The following is a 20,161-nucleotide window of genomic DNA, read 5'->3' as shown; positions in this document are numbered from 1 at the left end:
GAGAATGCGTTATGCGTGGTTGTAGAGAGGGAGAAGGGAAGGCTACATATATATGCATTCATGTTATTAGTTCCGGTTGGTTTGAATGAGAGACGTATATATGCCGCATGTAATGTGATTGGTTACGATCGAGATGCAAATTGGGAGGGAGCAGGCCAGCAAAGACCCAAAAGTGTGAAGGGAAAGCTCTCTCGTCCTTATCGCCCGTCCTAAACGTACGGTAAATTAAAGCAAGTAGCCACATACTCGATCAGTCCCTCCATCGATGAATTCCTAACAATTTTAGAACAGATTAACAACGAAGATAAAAAACCATATTGTCTTTTTATTAAACTACTGATCTTTAATAGCTCTCTAGTTATCGAGAAGCCTAATTAAGTAATAGCAGCGCAGGAGAGAGATGTTGTGTTAAATGCGACCTAGACTACGAGAGAGATTAATGTGGATCTGTGGACCGTTCACCTGTAGAAATCGATTTTTTTTAGACAAAATTTGTGCTAGAAATTGATTCTTTCAGGGATAGATGAACTAAGTTTGTGCAATAAAGTTTATGTGAATAGATGTCAATGTATGCAATCAATGGGTGAATTGCTGAATTGCCAATCATGTGACATTTCCCCTTTAATTATTATCTCAATCCAGCCTAGAGTTCGGATATTCCAATGGATGCATTATTTTAATTTTAATTATTTTTATGAATGATATGAGATGATTTCTTAACATTTGAACGAAGGCATGTGTTGTACTTGCAGTAAGCCAAAGTAACTACAATAGCTAAATCGGGACGAGCGCCAGCCAGGGGCAAGGCCCACCACTACCGCAAGCCAAGAGGCACGAACACACTAAGAAAAGCCAGCAAATCGGGACGAACGCCACCTCGATCACGGTCAGCATGGGTTTCCCGGTGGGCTACTCGGAGCTGGTGCTCCCGAAGCAGCTGCTCCATCTCCTCTTGCTGCTGGGGTACATTCGCCGCTTCCTCCTCTTGGCGTTTGACGTCGTGGGCCTTGGCGACCTGTTGGATCTCGGGGACGACCACCAGCGGTGCTGCAAGACGGCACGTCGTGCGGCCGCTGCCTCCCTGCCGCGGAGCCACCGCCGCCGCCCCGCCGCTTACAAGCGCCACCGGGCCGCTGCCTCCAGCATGTCGACGAGTCTCCATTCTTTCAAACAGCAAGGAGATGTTGCGTTTAAATCACATGTTGCAAGTGTATGTTTCAAGTGTTTTAGATATTTCAGAGGTATATTGCAAATGTTTCATACGGATGTTGCAAAAATAGAACGGGGATGTTGCATATGTTACAATAGTTGTACACGATGTTGCAAGCGTCTGTCCTCAATATTTCATCTGTGTTTTCAGACGTATGTTACAAGTGTGTTTATCTGGATGTTGCATATGGTTCACACATATGTGTTGCAAATGTTTTATCTGGATGTAACATATGTGTTGCAATGGTTTTTAAGTGTTTTCAGGTGTTTTTGCAAGTGTTTCAGAAGCATGTTTCAAGTGTTTCATCTGTCTTCAGACGAATGTTGCAAGTATTACATCTGGATATTTCAAAAGTAGATTGGGTGTTGCACATGTTGCAATGTCACCTGCCTACTATAGCTGCTAGAGGGGGCGCGAGGGGTCATGCGAGGCACAGACACCACATGGGGTCGGGCGGGGGGCATAGATGCCGCGTTGCGCTGGCGCGGGGGCAGAGTGTAGGCGCGGGTGTCCGGACGCGCGCACCGTCCTAACATCCACTAGCACTACCATTAGAAATATTAGCAAAACAGTGTGATATTTCCTAAAAAATAGAAATATTTAGTATTTAATTTAATAGACTCTAATCAATATCACCAATAATCGCCATTGAACCTATTCTATATTATAAAAAATTTAATTGTGCCGTCATAATGGATTACTAAAATATGATAGTTAAGAAATCATTATGAAACATACATAAATAGGCAAAACATCAGAAAAATATGATATTGATCTATTCACATCGTGAATGTCGAAACTTAGATCCTGACAGAGCTCTAGCTCTATAAAAATAGCTCCAGATTCATAGATCCTGTTCGACGGAACTCCATAAATCCAGCTCACCATATAGCAGCTCCACCGTGGATGTGAGATCTCAAAAAGCCTGTGGTACAGCTCCAGTCTCTCCTCTGTGTCACTGCCACCTGGGGCCTGCGCGTCAGTTCAACATCTATTTCTTCTCCACACGGCCGGGGTGGTTCCTCGCGGCGGTCACGCGGCCGGAGGTGCGCAGGGGCCTGGTGCGCGGAGCAGGGAGCTCACCGGAGGCGAGCGCAGGCGGGCGCGCGGCCTCGGCGGCCGGGCGGACATAGGCCTCGCCGGAGGAGGACGCAGAGGCGACGCTCGTGAAGTCCAGGGGCGCGGTTGGCGCGACCGACCGAGGCGCGGGGCCGGCGCGGGCTTGGCCTGCCAGGTCGTGCGGCCGTGGGGTGCGCAGCCGACGATGGCGCGGGTCGCCCGGCCGGAGATGGCACTGGCATGTGGCCGGCGAGGGCGCGGGACGTGTGGCCGGCGAGAACGGCGGCTCGGCGACGGTGGAGGCGCGGCCTCACCGGCGGGCGGGGCAGCCACGCGGCCACGGCCAGGCGAGAGGTGCGGGGTGGGGCTCCGGCGGGCGGCGCTCTTGCGGGGCTCCGGAGGGCTGGGCGGGGCCACGGCGGCGCGAGTAGAGCAAGAAGAACGGCGGCGTTTTGCACGGAGAGGAAGAAAGCTACGATGTGGTCAGCTTGGCCGTGGCCGATGAAGCAAGAGAAAGTTCCTAGGAACAATCCATCTCCCTCTCGACTTGGCGAGCAAAGCTGAAATAAACACTTGCCATGGAGGTTACCGACGCGGCCGCGAGCCTGCCTGACGGCAACGGTGTGGTCAGCTTGGCCGTGGCCGTGCGGCCCGAGCGCCGCCGATGCGGCCGCAAGCGGGGCCACACATCGACGGTTGGCCCGCCGTAGTGGGTGCGTATGAATCAGCTCGTGTCATCTGATTCCATTGTTGATTAAGTAGGACGGATGAAAACGGTACGGATATTTTACGACAGTATTCGAAATCGAATTTGTTTAGAGGGGTTGAGATTTATCCGTATCTGACTTTGGATATCCAACATTCGATATCGTATCTGTATTCGAATACTCAAATCGTATATTTATGATATCGATATCCAATCGTATTCTATTCGACATAGTTGATACTATCCACATTCGAATCCAAATCCAAACAGAAATATGAAAACAAATATAATATTGATGATATCCGTCCGTATCCGATCTGTTTTCATCCCTACAGGAGTACCTACTATGCACCTCAAACAACGACCAATCTGATGAACACGGATTCGCAGTTGGCAGTCTCCTCGGCCGTTCTGCGCACCGCGGGCTTGTCATTTCTGGTTACAATTTCCTTGCGATTCCTTCCAAGTCCAAAGCTGCAACAAACTCATTTCAACTATTCAAGGCAAGCTGCTTGTACGGCTCTAAGGCAGGTCGTCCGTGGCTTCGTGCTGGCAAGAGCGGTCACAAGGAAAGACAAGAGATTCAGACAGTTGCAGCATAACCAGACCCGTATTATTTTCTGACAGCGATGACAGCGATGGACTAAATCCAAGTGGGACAGTACTAGAAGTTGCCAATTTTTACAAAAAAACATTTTGTTTGATGAGGGTCATGAGACGGATTGACAGAGAGAAGGAAGCTCGCAAGCTTCTCGGCAAATGCAAACGCTACGATACCCTGCAAGCGGCACCAAGAGCAGCTACGCAGTGCAGCACTACCCTACCACACAGTTGGCCAGCTCCATTTTTTTTTGGGGAACAAACAGGAGGGGTTTTAGACCCCTACTGGAATTGATTAAGCAAAAAAAGGTTCAGTACAGACAGGAAACAAAGAACAAAAGAGACAGGGCAGGGCAGCAGAGGGAAAATCAGGGAACAAGAAAAGAAAGAAAGAAAGAAAGCTAACAACTGAATCACTAAAGTCCCAAAAATCATGAAGCACCGATATCCATTCTTGTAATCTTGGGGAGTAGGATTTCTTGGCGCGTAGAAGCATCGCACCCATTTCAATCAGAAACAAGTTCTTGCAGCCAGCAATGGAAGCATTGATTTGCTTGCAAATCTTGTTGTTCCTGGTCATCCAAATTGCCCAGCTTATCAGGATGAGATTCTCCATAAAAAAGAAAGGGCGACTGATTTGGGTGCTTAAGACCTCCAAATTGGAAAAGGCGTCTCTTGCTTGAATCCACATTCAGGTGAATAGACCTCCAGCATGCCTGTGTAAGAGAGCATCCAGGGAATCGATTTTCTACTGTTTCTTCAACTTGCTCATTGCATAAGACACAATTGTAGCTTTCCATCTCCATTCCCCTTCTTCTGAGCAGACCTCTCGTGCTTAGTCTATCTTTCAGCAACAACCAAAAGAAGACACGGTGCTTGTTCTGACACGGTGCTTGGCCAGCTCCATTCGCCCTATGTAAAATTGGCTAGCTCCTTCTGGAGTTGTTGGTTTGCTTGCTGTTCAATTCAGTAGATGGAACTAGGTCTAGCTAAAAGCCAACACACACACCCATCTTATCTTAACACCACTAACTGAAGATTGCGGGATTAGTCCTTTTAAAAAAAAGCTAGAAACTTAAACAAAAAAAAAAAATTCAACCATGGATTTTGCAGCGTCAGTCATTGTTTTGAAATTACCTACCTATACTCCTATATCTTACACCCTCTCATCCTCTGTTCAACCAAGATTATATACTCGTTTCGTTCTAAATTATAAGTCATTTTGACTTTTCTAGGTACATAGATCGTACTATACATCTAGATATATGTTATGTCTACATACATGACAAAAGCAATATATATATATACACCTAGAAAAGTCAATACGACTTATAATTTGGAACAGAGGGAGTAGAAGAGTATCGATATTTATGACATCAAGTAGACATCCCATCAAAGTATATTTCATGATGGTTTGATTTAGGACAAATTACTTATTTAGGAACAAAAGGGATAATAAATTACTACTGCATGAGTTGTTGAGCTAGTAAATAAAACATACAAATAAAAATGTTGATTGCCTCCCAAACAGAGTTGGGAATTTCAGGTGATTTTGGCGATTTTTTTATTCTACCGGTGACCTCTAGTAAATATATATAATGATAACTTCGTTTTTTTTTTAACTTGGACGAGATCCATTCAAATTTCCTAAATTTTAGTCAAAATTTCACAAAGTTTTTATTTTTTTTTACCAAAACTTTGGTGATTTTTGGTCATATATACCAGTCCCCTTGCAACAGGTAGGCCCAACACTGCTGCCAAATCATCATAGCCTATCCTCGATGACAAAGAACAAAATAAACCTCGGACCTAAAATAGATTAAGACCCGAAGCATCCACTATTGTTTCTTCATTTGGCAGACGCCGGGTCTGATTTGAATGAATTAGATTAAAACTCGAAGGAAGCACTCGTGCGCAGATCGAGTACGCAATGTGGAGAATGTGATCACGTCGCTCGCGCGGCGAAGGAACATGATCGAACAGGATACAGAGCTCAAGGCCACTAATAAATTAAACGAAGAGGCTGGTCTGCCTCCAGTGCTGTCATCAGCAAGCTAGTAATCCATGGAATGGAATGGAATTGAAGTGCAGGGTGGAGCCGATGGATGGTATTGGTATTGCCCTTCCACGTTTTGATAAGTGTAGGGCAATTTCTAAGTTTTGTAGGAACAACTCCACCTAACCCGCGTCTTGTTGGCAAGTGGCAACGAGGAACACCCTCCTATTCTGCAGCCGTCATTCGGCAAAGGTCTGGAAAGGGCCAGCCAGGAGATCGTGTGTGTGGTCCAGGCAAACAATAATAATAAAAAACAACAAAAAAAGGATAGGTCATTCGTCGGGACTCCGGAGTAGTTTTTTTTTTAAAATAAAGGTAGGAGCTCTGCCGTTTAATTTAGTAGAAAAAGAGGTTTATGCCGAACACATGGTCCTAGGTTCAGAGTAGATTTTTTTTTTCAAACTCCACTAATTTGTTTGTCCACCCATTGCCATTGCCATCGTCCTATGTCTCTGAGACTCGGGAGTAGTTAACGGGCTAGTAATCGCTTTAACCTTTATAAGCACTCAAGCCGACCGCTGATGGATTTTGGCAGGTACTTTTTAGGGAAAAATCCTTAAAAAGAAACCTGCAAGTCGTTTTTAAAATTTCCCTTCATCTTAGTTTGTCATAATCTAACACCTCGTAGCGGTCTCCCAAGCAATCAAAGTCAAAGCCTGCAACTGACGAGAGCAACTCGGATTGCCGCTGACGGCTTGGCTTGGCCCATCCCCGAGTGGAACCGGGCGGCGATCGGTCTCGTCGGCACAAGTCGTCGCGGTCCGGGTCGCCGACCAAGCTGTCCTCTTCCTGTCACCGGAGCTGTCCTCTTCTCTTCTCTCAGCGCATTCTAGAAACCTTGACAGTCAAGAGACGGAAACAAAAGGCCCATTTGGTCCGAAAAGTTTTAACGTAGGACAATTCTGTACCCACCAACACTCAAGACATGATGGATGAAGAAGACCTCAGGAAATACTCTGAGCTTTCTACGAACTCCTCTCTATGACTCTATCCCTTTCTGTGACGACAACTGAGGCTTAAATAAACACTTGTCAATGAGCTGAGCTTATATATATACATAGCACTAATACTAGTAGCAGAAGCCTGTGCACGAACGACCAAGAAAGACAACCGCTCGTCGTCGCACGCGCACAGGCCACCGGCAGCAACCAGGCAACCAGCATGACCCCCGACGCGGCCTTTGTGCTGGAGATGGCCGCCGTGGTCTGCCTGGTGGTGCTCATCGTCGCCATCGTCGCCGCCGCCGCGGGCGCCTGCGAGCCTTTCGCCGCAGCCGCCGCGGAGCGCGCCGCGGTGCACGACGTCGAGCAGGCGCTCGGGCCCGCCACGCTCATGACGTACGACCAGGCGAGGAAGGCGGCCGGCAAGAAAGGGAGCGCGTCGGTGCCGTCGCCGGCAGAGGGGAATAAGGTGGACGACGTCGGCGACGAGGAGGCGCCGTGGTGCGCCATCTGCCTGTCGGAGTACGCCAAGGGCGACGAGCTGGTGCGGGTGCTGCCGGCGTGCGGCCACTTCTTCCACGCCGACTGCCGCATCGACTGGTGGCTCCGGCAGCGCGGGACGTGCCCGATCTGCCGCGGCGCGCTGTGGCCGCTGCCCATGCCGCCGATGCCGCCGCGAGTGACCGGCGCCGCCATGGTCCGCGGTAGGGGTTGAATCAGCTCAGCTCGCATTCTTGATTCTTGGTTAGTTGTTAGGAGTTTGCAGAGGAGACAGACAGAGGTGAAAATGGTGCAGGCGATAATTTTGTTACGGAGACCTTTACTTCAAAACAAAGCAGAAAGCACTGTAAGCATTTTTCTCAAAAAAAAATGTAAGCCTTTCTGCTACCAGAAGTTTTTACATTTTGGTGCTGTCCACCGTTGTTTTGGGTTATGGGAGAAGACACAAAGGGTGCGTTTGATTCGTGTCAGCCAACTTTTGTCCCTGCTCAGGTTATTTGACTAGCGTTTGATCTAGGACCAAAGTACGTTTAGCTAAACCAGGGGGAATTTTGGCTGCGCCATCTGCAGTAGTAAGCAGCAAAGTGAGGCTGATTCCAGGACCGTCGATTCGTGCACGGTGCACCCTGGCCTATTTTGGTTTCGGCGCATGGACATGCACAAGCTGAAGTCAACCATCCAGTGGTTGTGCGTTCTTCGATTGTTTTGAATTACAAAGCTTGAAACGTCAGTACGGACTATATACTAAACAGAAATGCTAATGGATGACCGAGTGTTTTAGAGTCCGGTGACACGAATTTCTGACCGTTGAATCTTACGTTGCTCGCATCTCGCCCACCCACCCAGCTGCCATCGCACCCGCACAAGCACGCGCCCGCCGCCGCCGTCGCCTCGAAGGAACCCCGCCTGGCCATTGCTCCCTCCCCGCCGCCCTAGCCCGGCCGCCTCCCGCAGGCCGGCCGCTGCTCCCTCCGCCGCCTCCCCCAGGTCGCTCCCTACTCCCTCCTCTTCCTCCTCCTCTTCTTCTTCCTCCTCCTCCTAGATCTGTGTCGACCGGAGCCAAAGACGGCGGCGGCAGTGGCTTGGGTTCCGGGGAGCCTCTCCCTCAAATTTTGTCCTTGTCCTTTCATAAAAAAAAATTGTTTCTTGTGATTTGTGATTTGTGCCAAGGAGTAACGGGGGAGTGCGGGCCGCGCACCGGCGGCGGAGTGCTCGCCGGGCAGCAGGGGCCGGAGCTGGAGTGGCACTGGAGGTAGAAGAAGAGCTGTAGGTGTTGGATCTTCATGTACGGTCGAAAAAAATCATGTGTTGGAACTTGATGAAACACCCGAAAGCCAGGTAGACAGACTCTATACTAAATGGTATATCTAATCTTAAATTTGTTTTGGCTATTGTATTTTTATATGATTTTATCTCCAAAACAAGATCCTACATGCATTTGCTACAATTCAACGAAGAAAAAACATAAGATCTAGACCCTACACGTCATACACAAAGTTATAGTACACCTTGGCATGCGTTATAATTTTAGTTTAGTCACCATCAAAATATCTCCAATATAACTAAATTTCGGTCATGCCCTAATTTGGCTATAGCCAAATATGGCTTGACCAGCTAGAACATGCATCCAAAATGGCCAATGTCAGTATACTGAATTACTATTAAACCGTTGAGGAAAAATGTGTAGCTTTTTTTAGAAAAAAAAGTGCAGTTGTAAAAGTAAAATTGACATCATGACCACTCCTTCGAAATTTCAGTGTACGTTATACGCAGGGAGAAAGTTTTACTACTCCGTACTAGGTTAACTGTGATGACAGATTGGACCGAGCTTTTCCTCTGTAAACAACGACTAATCTGCTTAACATTGGCTCCGTCGTCTGCGTGTGGACTGGACCATTTCTTGTTAGCATCTTTTACGACTCCTTGGAAGCTGCACACAATGATTAATGACTAGTTTGTTTTGAACCATCGTTGAAAAGTTAGGCTAAAAAGTACTGTTTGCTGATTTGTTGTGAGAGAAAAACAATGTTCTTTCACTGTAAAAATACGGCTAATAAGATAAGCCAACAGGGCCATAAGTCTATGTACTCGGCGTGTGGACTTGACCACTTCTAGTTATGATTTTCTTATGACTCCTTCAAAGCCACACCGCATTCGATGTGTGCCCAGTATGACAGGCTTGGTGCTAGCAGGAACTATGAGGAGGAAACCAGAGATGATAGATTCATGCAGTTGGCAGTTGACAGGATGATCAGGTAGTACTGTACTGCCTTGAGTTTTTACAGCAACAGAAGTTACCAATTCGAATCAAAACATCGTGTTTGGTGAGGCCAACTGACAGAGAACGAAGCTCAGAAGTTCCTCTCTTACACGAATTAAAGCAAGCCAGAGGATGATGCCTTTAGGTACCTTTGCAGGCCACCCTGGCTGAATTCCGACTCCAGTTTTCTGGAGCTGAACAGTGCATGTCAGATCACCAGACGTTGAATGATATACATATCTCACGCATTCTGAATTACTGGAAAAAAAAACTGATTCAACATAGGCTTCCACAAACATACTCTGTTCAGGGGAAATATCACACCACCAAACAAAACATCCATCCATTCCAATATACTGAAAAGAACACGACAACTATTGCAGATGCCATCCTTCTCCAGATGTCAGCCAGAGACTCAGAATACACTCAAATCTTTCACTAGAGCAATGCATCGTATATTCAGGGGGCAAAGGACTAGCAGTAGAACATGGACCCCTTCAGCTCGTTCTTTATCTCTGGAAGTTGCTTCGGGCCAGCGCCAGGAGCAGCTGCACTGCTGGAGCTTGACGCTGACGCCGTGTCAGAGCCTTTGGCGAGGTAGGCGAGGGCACGATGTGCGAGCTTTTGGGCGTAGAATGCGGGAGGAGCTGCCATTACAAACAATCAGCATAGCATCACGTTAACATTTTCTTCCATGCACTATGCAAAATTGTGGTAGTAAGGTTTTATTTTTGTTGTTAACAGTCGTGCTTCTGCATCTGTACATGGATGTAGATTAGAGATTCAGCCCGAACCGTCCAGTTCAACTGCAGTCTGGATGTTGATTTCACTAGATACCGTGCTTGAGCAGGAAAAAAATAGGGCAAGTTCGTTTAAACTAAATTATCTGTGAATACAGAGAAGAATGACATACCGATCGACACCGTCCGAGTGCCGCTTGTATAACTGATGAGAGACAAAATAGAACAAACTGTCAGACACCTGAACAGCTCAAACTGCAAAAAAAAAAAAAAAAAAAAAAAGAGAGAGAGAGAGCAAGTAACAGCATGCTTACGTGTAGCACAGGTTATTTGTGAGAGCCTGCAGTTCATCGGCCGTGAAGTTGTTATCATCTCGCAGCACAAGGTACTTCACAGGACGCCTTGGTCCCTGCATTTTCCACAGTCATCCAATCTTTATTCCTTGGATACAAATTGACAAGAAGGCAGTCAAGTTATTGTGATATTGTGGACATCTTACTTTGACATCAGCTTGGTTGCAAAGGAAGAAATCAAATTCTGCTGGGTGACAGATCTCACTATCAACCACTGTGCCTACAATTTTTTCAGGAACATGTGGTTAAGATGGCTTATGAAACAGGATACCATAAATTGACTGTTGTGAATAATCTCGTGGTTCTAAGTTCTAACCAGGCTCAACAATTTTGTTCGCAACAGAACGGAGTTTATATTTGTTGTCCATGGGGGACAGCCTTAGTCTATGCCTCTTCTGCACAATAATGAAGGTGATTTGTGGCTTCTCATTATCATACAGTGTGTTCCAAGCCTGGAGAAGAAAAAAATAGTTGTTACCAAATGTTCTAATCAAATATGATATTGGCAAGCACTATTTGCTCTCAAATTACTTTACCTTTTCTATCGCTGGGATTTCTTTCTCCAAAACTTGTTTGAACCGACCCTCACTTATGCCATCCCTAGTAACCAAATACATAGCAGAAGGACATAGAGAGAAAAGCAGTCAACTGTTAATTTTCATGGGATGATGATCAAAATAGCGCATCACAGAACAAATGAGATGTTTGAACCTGTAGAATATCAGCTGCTGGAGCTTCTTGTTGGACTCGTTTGCAAATGCATGAAGGAGCTCCCTTCAAAAGTTTCATAAATTAAAATGCAACCTAATATGGTGGCATGCATGTTCAAATAGTTACATAGATTGAAGGTCTTACTTGACAATGTCTTCAAGGCCACTGATCTCTTCAGTGTGACCTTGTGCACGAACAACACTATTATACTTAGACACCTCATGCCAGTCTTGGGATGCAACGACCTAAACAGAACCTCAGGCAGCATCTGTTAGTTTAATGATATGAAAATGGAAAAGGCACTGTGCCATTTACCAAACAAAAGGAAACCTTACAGAAGCAATCGAAGGGGCAGCAGAACCATCTTTTTCTTTAGAAGGGTGAGAAACATGAGCACCAAATATAATCGTCGGCTTGTTTGAAACAACCGGTAAACTCTTCTGCACGTCATCGAATACTGAGTTCCTTCCTCCAGCCTATCAAGATGGTGAATATATCATATCATGTTGAACTGCCAGTTTTTATAAAACAATATACATGAAGAAGCGAATCTGAGTTTACCTTGGCATTGATCTTAATAGCAATATTTGCCAATATCTGACTATTTTCCGTGAAGACATTTGACCTTCGACAACACTGTGACACGAGACCAATATCTGTCTCACAGATCCTTTTAATATTTCCTGTGGTTTGAAGTAATATCAGGCATCACACATATGTAATAGAAGTGAAGAAATTATGTCTCCAATCATAGACACTACCATATAAACTGCCATTTTTATCTGGTAGTATAGCAAGCAGTAAATCAATCTTCTGATGCCTCAGCTTGTTCTTCGCTTCCTGATAGCATTTACGAATACCATCTTCAACTTGATCTGGACGTGCAGTGAATATTGGGAACTTCAAATTGGCAAATTCCTGAAATTAAAGTGAAAAAGGGTAGGCAATACAGTTTGGACCTAGAGACAGTAAAAAAGGATGATGAAAAAGCATATTACCACTCCAGTAGTACGAGACATTTCAGCCAGCTTAAAGCAAAACTCCTTAATATCTTTCTCGGATAAATCTTCACAGAAGTTAAGACATGCCCAGTTGCTGATATTGGCACCATTTATTACTTTCTGCAAACAAAATATTCAAGCAATGGTTATAGATTAAGAACAAATATATGTACAACCAAAACTCATGGAAAATTAAAGAAACTTTTTTCTTGATTCATTACTTCACTGAAGAACGCAATAGCAAGTAAATGATAGAATGGCACTACTGGAAAGGTTCTCAAAATGGATCTTCATTGAAGCTGTAACATCAAGATTGGTTTAGCAGTTCATGACATACCTTGCCTTTCATATTCCAGTACCCATTCATTGGAAACCCCGTCTTCTGAGATCCAGAATCATGATACTTAAGCTACAACATCAACAAAAGGAGAGCATATAAGACAATCAGAAACTTCTTTAGACCCAAAAGTACTACATCAGAACTCATGGAAGCAGGAGTACATTTGGAGGCAGCAGAACTCTAGCATCAACTGTTGCAAGATTGTCATCAACTTCTATGTCAAAATCATTTGCACGTTTGGTGCGTCTGTACTGCTCCTTATCAACAATCTAAGACAAGTGGAAGTTAGGTTAGCAAAAACTGAAAGATATTTTTATCAGTTTACAGCTGTCACAACATTACACGAAGTGCAGTGAGATCATGAACCTGATGACAGAATTGCTCCGGTTCAGGATGGATGCAGGCTGACTTCCTTAGAGTAGAAACCTGACTAGCTTCCAGCTTCTTCTGGTAACACTGCCTGGGAACTATCTTGCAAACCTGAAATTCAAATTTACATTCGGAAACAGCAGCAGAGTAAGGAAGGGTAAGGAGTATATAGAAGCATAAGACATCATGTTGAAGTTGAGAAGTCCATAACTACTATGTTTAAAAAAAGAAGAAGTCCATAACTACCAACCTCTATAGGAAGATAGACTGGATTCTGCTCGCTGCGAGCGATGATGCATGGGAGAGATTTGTATTTCAGGTCCAGGCTGTATATTTCTCTGAAGTAATTAATGACTGTCGTTGTGGCTCCACTAGATTGAAAACTGATATTTTAAAGGCACCATGAAACGTTTGATTAGTAAAAAAGAAGTGCTGTTGACAGAATTTAATGGCACCATGTATTTCTGAACTAGAGAGGCTAAGTTGAACATAAATGCAAACGAGAGGAATCCTACCTCAAATCATTAGTAGGATTCACTGACAAACCAGCAATTCTGTACTTACGGCGTCTATTATCTCCTAGGTGTGTGACTTCAATCCTCACACCCCTGAGGGCCTTCAAGAGCTGAAATTCAGAAAACAACAACATACATCTGAAGTTCTGATGTGCATAGTGCATTTTGTATCAAGGCCGGAGAAAGCATGGATACCTTGTCATACTCAGGTTTAGTCAAGTTTCTATCCACGACATCCATCTTTAGGATCTTCTGAACGAATTCAATCAATAGCAAGGGTTGAACGAATACAGATGAGGACACATCTGCAATGGAAAAATTACTGCACGTTACAAATTCGGCAAAGACACGAGATCTGAACTGCAATATTACCAAGTGCAATCGCAAGTTTTTCTTTCAAGCAATCACCTGAAACTAAGGTGTCCACTTGGTTTGAACTGAATATGATTTACACCAACCACATGAAAATGAAATGAACCTATACAAGTACAGATTTGTATCCAAATTTCCCCTATTGGCCAGTTCTGCCATCTAAACATCCTATCTGTGTTTCTGACCATACTGTACATAACTAAAAAGGAAAACCCACATTTAGAAGTGAAGTGATATCTGACCTGCAATCAGAGACAAGCAGTTCTGTGTTGACCTGATGCTCTGATAGAGCCCCTTCCATGCGTCAACACCCAGTGTACGATCCTTTGTGGCAATCGCGGCGCATCTGTTCACAGTCCAGAGACGAATAACATTATCATCCCAAATCATGAACACAGTGAGATAATCAGAGACAGCGAATGTTCCGTTTCTTACTTCATGTCATTGCGCTCGTTAGAGACGACGTCACGCAGCACGGTGTCGAGGACCAGCAGCGCCTGCGCGGGGATGTCCGTGGGGTAGCCCGCCAACAGCATCCTCAGCTGTAGCAGGCTAATCGTTACGGCATGGTTGATCACCACCTTGTACTTCCTGTCCATCCTGCACAATTCGTCGAGCATTTGCATCGCATCTCCGCAGCGACCGACATGAGATGGGAGAAGCAGAGTTTACGTACTTTTTGTCGCCGCCTGCAGAGAGGGTGACCTCGAACTCCTTGGTGTCGAACGGCAGCGCGCCCGCGGTGAAGAGCGAGTCGCGGTCGTCGTACGCGGGGAAGCGGCCGCCGAGCTCCGTGTGCTGGTTCTCGGACACCAGCTTCGTCATGACCTCCCTGTACGCGGCCTTGGGCGTCGGCTCCGGCGAAATGGTCACCTACAAGTACAACGAAACAAACAACCATAAACACGGGAACCCACGGCAATGGCGCTCGGTCAGATTAGATCAAAACCAACAACGAAGAGTACTGGACGAGAGAGCACGAGCACTTACGTCGTACTGGTGCAGGCCCTCGTCGACGAGGCGGCCGAGGAAGTGGTTGGCCCTGACGACGCACGGCGTCCCCTCGGCGCCGTACCCTGGTCGCGGAGGGAACACGGGCTCGGCGCGGCGGACGTGGATGCCGAGCGCCTCGAACTCCTTCCACAGCGGCGCGGCGGCCTCCTTCCAGAGGGTTGGCCCAGCTTGGCGGATATCGGCGGGAGGGCTCTGGCCGACGCGCGAGGGGTCGTCGTCGCGGTGCTCGTTGCCGTTCCCCGCCTCAGCGCCGCTCGGGTTTGCCTCGTCTCGCCCGTTGCAGCCGGAGACCCGCGCCTGATCGACCGGCGGGTTGGCCTGGCGGCCGCCGCGGCGCCCTCTGCCACGGCGATGCCTTGCCATGGGCGCAACTCCCCTCGCGCTCACGCAGGAGTTTGTTACGTACTTGGAAGAGAAGAAAAGGGAATGGGGAGGAAGAGATCAGTTCAAGTGGGGAACACGGCGTGCACCAGCGGCTTATATAAAGCTAGCGTAGGAAAACCCACGGTAATTTTCCAAGAAATGTGATGTGCAGTGAATTCTCTTTTTCACTATATTTTTTGAAGCTGTCTACTCAACACGTGACACGGATGTTTTACAGCAGCTCAACACATTTTTTTTTCCACCGTCTGATCAAGATCGGACAGCTCTCCTTCAACCTTGACCCGTTTCTCCTTCACATAGCTTCCATGATGGCTGACGAGGCCCCGCCTACCTGGGACAGCGGGTCCACTTGTTTCAAGAGTATCCAGTTGAATATTTATCTTTATAGATAGCTAAAATGTCAGCGAATTTTTGAATTCAGTCCAAACAATCATTCTCCTCTTATACCTCTCAGACTTGCTAGCGCTCGGACGTCCGTTCCAGACGCTAGCGTCCGAACAGTGCCCACATAGGAAGCGAGCGAGCGACTAGCGCGTCGGGCTCGCGAGCAAGCGTACTAGTAGTGGACCCGCGTCGTCCTAGACGTCGCCCGCACCGCTTTGGACGTTGCACACGCTGCCCTAAACGACGCCCGTGCTATCAGCCGTTTCCCACGTGCGTCCCATGTGCAACATGAATCTACTTTTGAAACATCCAAAATGCAACAATTGCAACATACAAAAGAAGACAGATAAAACACTTAAAACAAGCGTCTGAAAACACTTGCAAAAACGATTGAAAAAAAAATAAAAACTATTGCAACATATGCAACATCCAGATGAAACACTTGCAAACATACGTATGAAACACCTAAAAACACTTTGAAACGTATGTTTGCAACATGCACGTATATGCAACATCTAGATCTACTTTTGCAACATCCAGATAAAACACTTGCAACATACGTCTGGAACAGATGAAACATTTAGAAAATACACTTGAAACATACGTGTATAGCTGTTACAACATGCGCAACACCCCGATCTACTTTTACAACATCGATATACAACACTTGCAACATTCCTCTGAAATATTTGATTACATTGAAACATACTTTTTGCAACATGCGGTTTTCACCATTCTTCTTCCGTACGACGCAACACAGAGCGGGGGAACGACCGATTCTGGCAAGCCGGCGACTGAGGATGGTGGCGCGACCTGATAGCGGCCAGATGCGCCTGCGCCTGGCCTAGCCCCGGCTAGCGGTGACCCCCTCTCCTAGCCGCCTGGCTTGGGCACAACAGAGGAAGGAGCACGGTATGGCACGGCAGGGGATGGAAGCGGGGATGGGGTGGCGTGGGGGGATGGCGTCGGTGACGCGTTGGAGTGGGCCGCGGCGCGGCAGAGTGGGGTGGGCGGCCACGCTGTGTGGCACAGAGTGGGGAGAGGAGCGCGGAGCAGTGTGGGATGGGAGCGGATGTGGCGCTGCCACGCTGGAGAAGGCCACGGCGAGGAGCCTCGTGCTAGAGAATGGAGCAGCGCTGTCTTTTGTTTTAGAGATGGATTGACGAGTGGCGCCGGATAAGGCGGAGTGAGGGAGGCAGAGTGTGGTCTGGTGCGTTCGTCTGTCAGGATGCCCTATAGGGAGCATTATCATATACCTATCCCTTCTAACCTGCAGGTCCAACAAACACCACCACACACGAACCGACTAGTTCTGTCGGAATTATTAACTTTCTAACATTGTTACGATTGGCACCTTCTCAAATACTCCATCTATTTTAAATTACAAGTCATTCTAACTTTCTTGAGGTTCGTAGTATCTCAAGTTTGATCAAAATTATAGAAGAAATTACAAAGATTTACAACATTAAATAGTTACTATAAAAATATAATTAATGAAGAATCTAATAATACTTAGTTAGTATCATAAATGTTCTTGTTTTATTTCATAATTTAGTTAAACTTGATATGCTTTTACTTTAAAAAAATAAAAATAACTTATAATTTAGGATAGAGGGAGTAATCACTGCCCTTTCGTTAGTAGAGAGAGAAATATAGACCAGAAAAATATTACTTTGTTCGCGTGGCACCTACCGTTTGTGCCACCCCTCCATGCTCTCGTCCAACGGGCGACGCCCCGTGTGTCTGCTACCGCACCGTGATGCTCTTAGCCCACTTTGATGGTCAGTCACTACACTGTTCGCTATGTCCTCTACTCCTCTCCTTCTATGCTGCCCTCGGTTCAGATTTGGATTCTTTGACTTGACATTGAACTCTGGTTCGAATTCGAATTGTAGGGACGAACAAGCACGCCAACGGCATCCTATGAGCGCGGCGGCGGTCGTACGACAAAGCGCTTCCGGTAACACCTTTAGCTTGTCTTCGATTTGATGACTAGTCAGGGACTGTCTGGATCACCGACTAAAGTTTAGTCCGTCGTTAGATAATAGGCTAAACGTAGACTAATTAAAAAAATGCAATGTGTTCTACTTATATATTAGCCTTTACTAGCAAATATGCTCGTGTGTTGCGACGGGTGAAAAAACGTCAAATGACCATAAAAAGCGATGATAGAATGCTACATATCTATTTATGTGTTACCTTTTTATAAAATTTAAAAGCTTCACTTTATTTTATTGATAACCATGACATCCATGGTATTAGTTAATATTTGTAATAGTATATAGCTTGGAGACATATATATTTATTTTTATTTGATTGGATAACAAACTGTTTAAGATTTTAGTTCATGTTTTGATTAGTTAGACCATTCAGCTATTGTAGGTTCTAATAAGAATAAATTTCATGTATAATCAAAACTACATACTTAGTGGTAAAAATATTTGTCTCTTAGTGATTAGTGAAAGATCAAGGGTTGAAAGACCAATAATATTTCATTTATTATATTTGTACAATTGTTTTTAAAGTTGTTAAGAAAAAGGGGAAAAAGTCAAGCGGAATGGCAAAAACATTTATTATTTATATATTTTTATGTTTATGTATGAAAAAAGAAAAAAAAATAAGACGTGCACATGAAAAAAAGAAAATAAAAAGTGACCGAAATAAAAAATCTCCTTATAGTACAAGATTAGGGTAAAGTAAAATAAGATTTTATATTTCATATCCATACTCATATGTATCGTATATTACTACAACACCTAACCTTCGTCTAGCATCCGAATCCGATAGCTTGCAACGAAATCAATTGCACATCCTCGGCATGCCCGTGTTTAAGAGAAACGGACTATGTTGAAAGAGATCAAGAGGGAACGAAAACAGCATGTAACTCTTCCATGCTCTCATGAAAAATAAATAAAATCTGGACGGAGGACAAAAGCAAAATAAAATAGAACCGAAACCAACAAACTTCCCATGGTACAAGAGGTAAGATTAGAGTAAGATAAGGTTTCGTCATTTTTATTTTTATTATTTTTTGTTTCTATTAGGATTTCTATATCTATTAGGATTTCTTTTCAGCTTATTAGTCAGGAATTGGAAGAATATAGGATTCCTAATCCGTGTCTAAGCCATGCATATATGTCATATAAAAAAACATGAGGGCGTAGACAGACCAACATAGAATTCCATATCCACAAGTTAGTTAGAGGAAGGCTAGACCGAAAAAAAAATGAGAGAGAAATTTTGCCTCTTTAATATTAGATATAGATTAGTTTTTGTTAGATAATGATTAATTCATATTTGATCTTTTATTTGGTAGCCAAAATATGGGCTAAAGTTTAGTATAGTCCATTGAAACACTTGGTCATATATATTAGATATGATATAGCATCCGTAAGGTAAACTCGTCGTCCGCCACAGGGATGATCGGCGGTTGAGAATCGAGATCTGGTCCGAGCTCACTTCGTCTTCCTCTCCAGCTGCGTGCACTAGTCCGAGCTCGTCTTCTCCTTTGACTGCAGTGAGGATGGCCGAAGCTTTTTCTTGACCGGGAGATCTTCCAAACGTCCTGCTTCATCGTCTTATCGCTGGGCTTATAAGTCGTACTTTTTCAACCAACCAATAATATTTTTCTTTCACAACAAATTAGCCAACAGTACTTTTAGTCATGACTTATCAGCCAAACAAACAGGGCTTATCTATCCACGATTCGTTTTAAAGCTGGCTTAGCTTTCAGTCAAAGCGTGGTCAGATAAACTGTTCCAAACATTGCCGTTATGCCGCGCAGCATGGGGCGCCCAGTACTTGGCGTCAACCCACCAGCGGTGCCAGGGCCTTAGAGGCGACCAAGTACACAAGCATCATCGGTAGCCTCCATTCCTCCACTACCTCGTGAAGACGTCAATACATATGGCCCTATTCACATGTCTTATGAGCCGTACTATTTTAGCAAACGAACAATGTTTTTCTCTCATAATAAATCAGCGGATAATACTTTTAGCCATGACTTTTTAGCAAACGAATAATATTTTTCTCTCATAATAAATCAGCGGATAATACTTTTAGCCATGATTTTTTAACAAAACGAACAGGGCCGTAGCTTGATATCACTCATACTGTGGCCTGTGGGGAAGGCAAGCCGTTTCACCTTTCGTGGAGGCACCCATCGGAGATGCACTGTGCGGCGGTTAAACGGATTCTCCTCCGTTACCTGGCGCGGATGATTAACTATGGACGCCGGTACAAAAAGTGCGAAGGATTGGATCACTGCAGAGACAGTGACCATGCCGTTGATGTGGATGTGCGCAAGAGCACAACCAGGTTTTTTTTTTGTTTCCTCGGCTCAAATCCGTCTCGCATGCATACTGTTGCACTTGCACCGGAGTACAGCTGCTATAGCAGAAGCAGCGTGTGTGGCTGAGCAAATTGATCACAGAACTTACCGGCTACAAGTGTATACAGCCATTTGAAACAGATACAAGTAGTCGGTGCATCCAAAGAATGCAAGAATTTTGTAGGAATCCCACGTGAATCGATTAATTTTCACTTGAAAAAAAAAGTAGAAAACAGATAAACCATCCAGCCCAATAAACCCCACGTCCGTCTCCTTCCGTAGCTGGCCTCGTGCTGCTCCTGCTTCTCCGCTACC

At 45.3% G+C, this 20,161-nt stretch overlaps 2 protein-coding genes and 1 long non-coding RNA gene across 3 annotated transcripts; 2 read left to right on the top strand and 1 right to left on the bottom strand.

Annotated features, from left to right (window-relative positions):
• Positions 1 to 6,792: 6,792 nt before the first annotated feature.
• Positions 6,793 to 7,364, top strand: LOC136538561 (probable E3 ubiquitin-protein ligase ATL45). Its single transcript, XM_066530512.1, has one exon. The coding sequence runs from the start codon at positions 6,793 to 6,795 to the stop codon at positions 7,285 to 7,287; it is 495 nt and encodes a 164-aa protein (XP_066386609.1). The 3' UTR covers positions 7,288 to 7,364.
• A 539-nt stretch (positions 7,365 to 7,903) lies between these two features.
• LOC136538560 (uncharacterized) lies at positions 7,904 to 8,451 on the top strand. Its single transcript, XR_010779374.1, has 2 exons — positions 7,904 to 8,060; positions 8,244 to 8,451. It is a non-coding gene; the product is annotated as an uncharacterized lncRNA (long non-coding RNA).
• Positions 8,452 to 9,550: 1,099 nt separating this feature from the next.
• On the bottom strand, positions 9,551 to 15,174 carry LOC136538559 (protein argonaute 18-like). The gene is made up of 22 exons (XM_066530511.1): positions 14,725 to 15,174; positions 14,411 to 14,607; positions 14,170 to 14,334; positions 13,977 to 14,080; positions 13,558 to 13,667; positions 13,363 to 13,472; positions 13,098 to 13,230; positions 12,845 to 12,958; positions 12,640 to 12,747; positions 12,476 to 12,547; positions 12,136 to 12,258; positions 11,899 to 12,055; positions 11,699 to 11,820; positions 11,473 to 11,613; positions 11,282 to 11,382; positions 11,138 to 11,200; positions 10,963 to 11,026; positions 10,743 to 10,878; positions 10,573 to 10,646; positions 10,388 to 10,482; positions 10,247 to 10,278; positions 9,551 to 9,980 (listed from the first exon to the last, which is right to left on the bottom strand). Exons 1-22 carry the CDS (start codon positions 15,109 to 15,111, stop codon positions 9,808 to 9,810), a joined length of 2,781 nt encoding a protein of 926 aa, XP_066386608.1. The 5' UTR covers positions 15,112 to 15,174; the 3' UTR covers positions 9,551 to 9,807.
• Between the last annotated feature and the right edge of the window lie 4,987 nt (positions 15,175 to 20,161).

The sequence above is a fragment of the Miscanthus floridulus genome, chromosome 2, assembly GCF_019320115.1.
Source record: "Miscanthus floridulus cultivar M001 chromosome 2, ASM1932011v1, whole genome shotgun sequence".
Taxonomy (NCBI): Eukaryota; Viridiplantae; Streptophyta; class Magnoliopsida; order Poales; family Poaceae; genus Miscanthus; species Miscanthus floridulus.
Note: the sequence above shows the minus strand (reverse complement) of the source record. Positions and strands in the feature narration are given on the sequence as shown.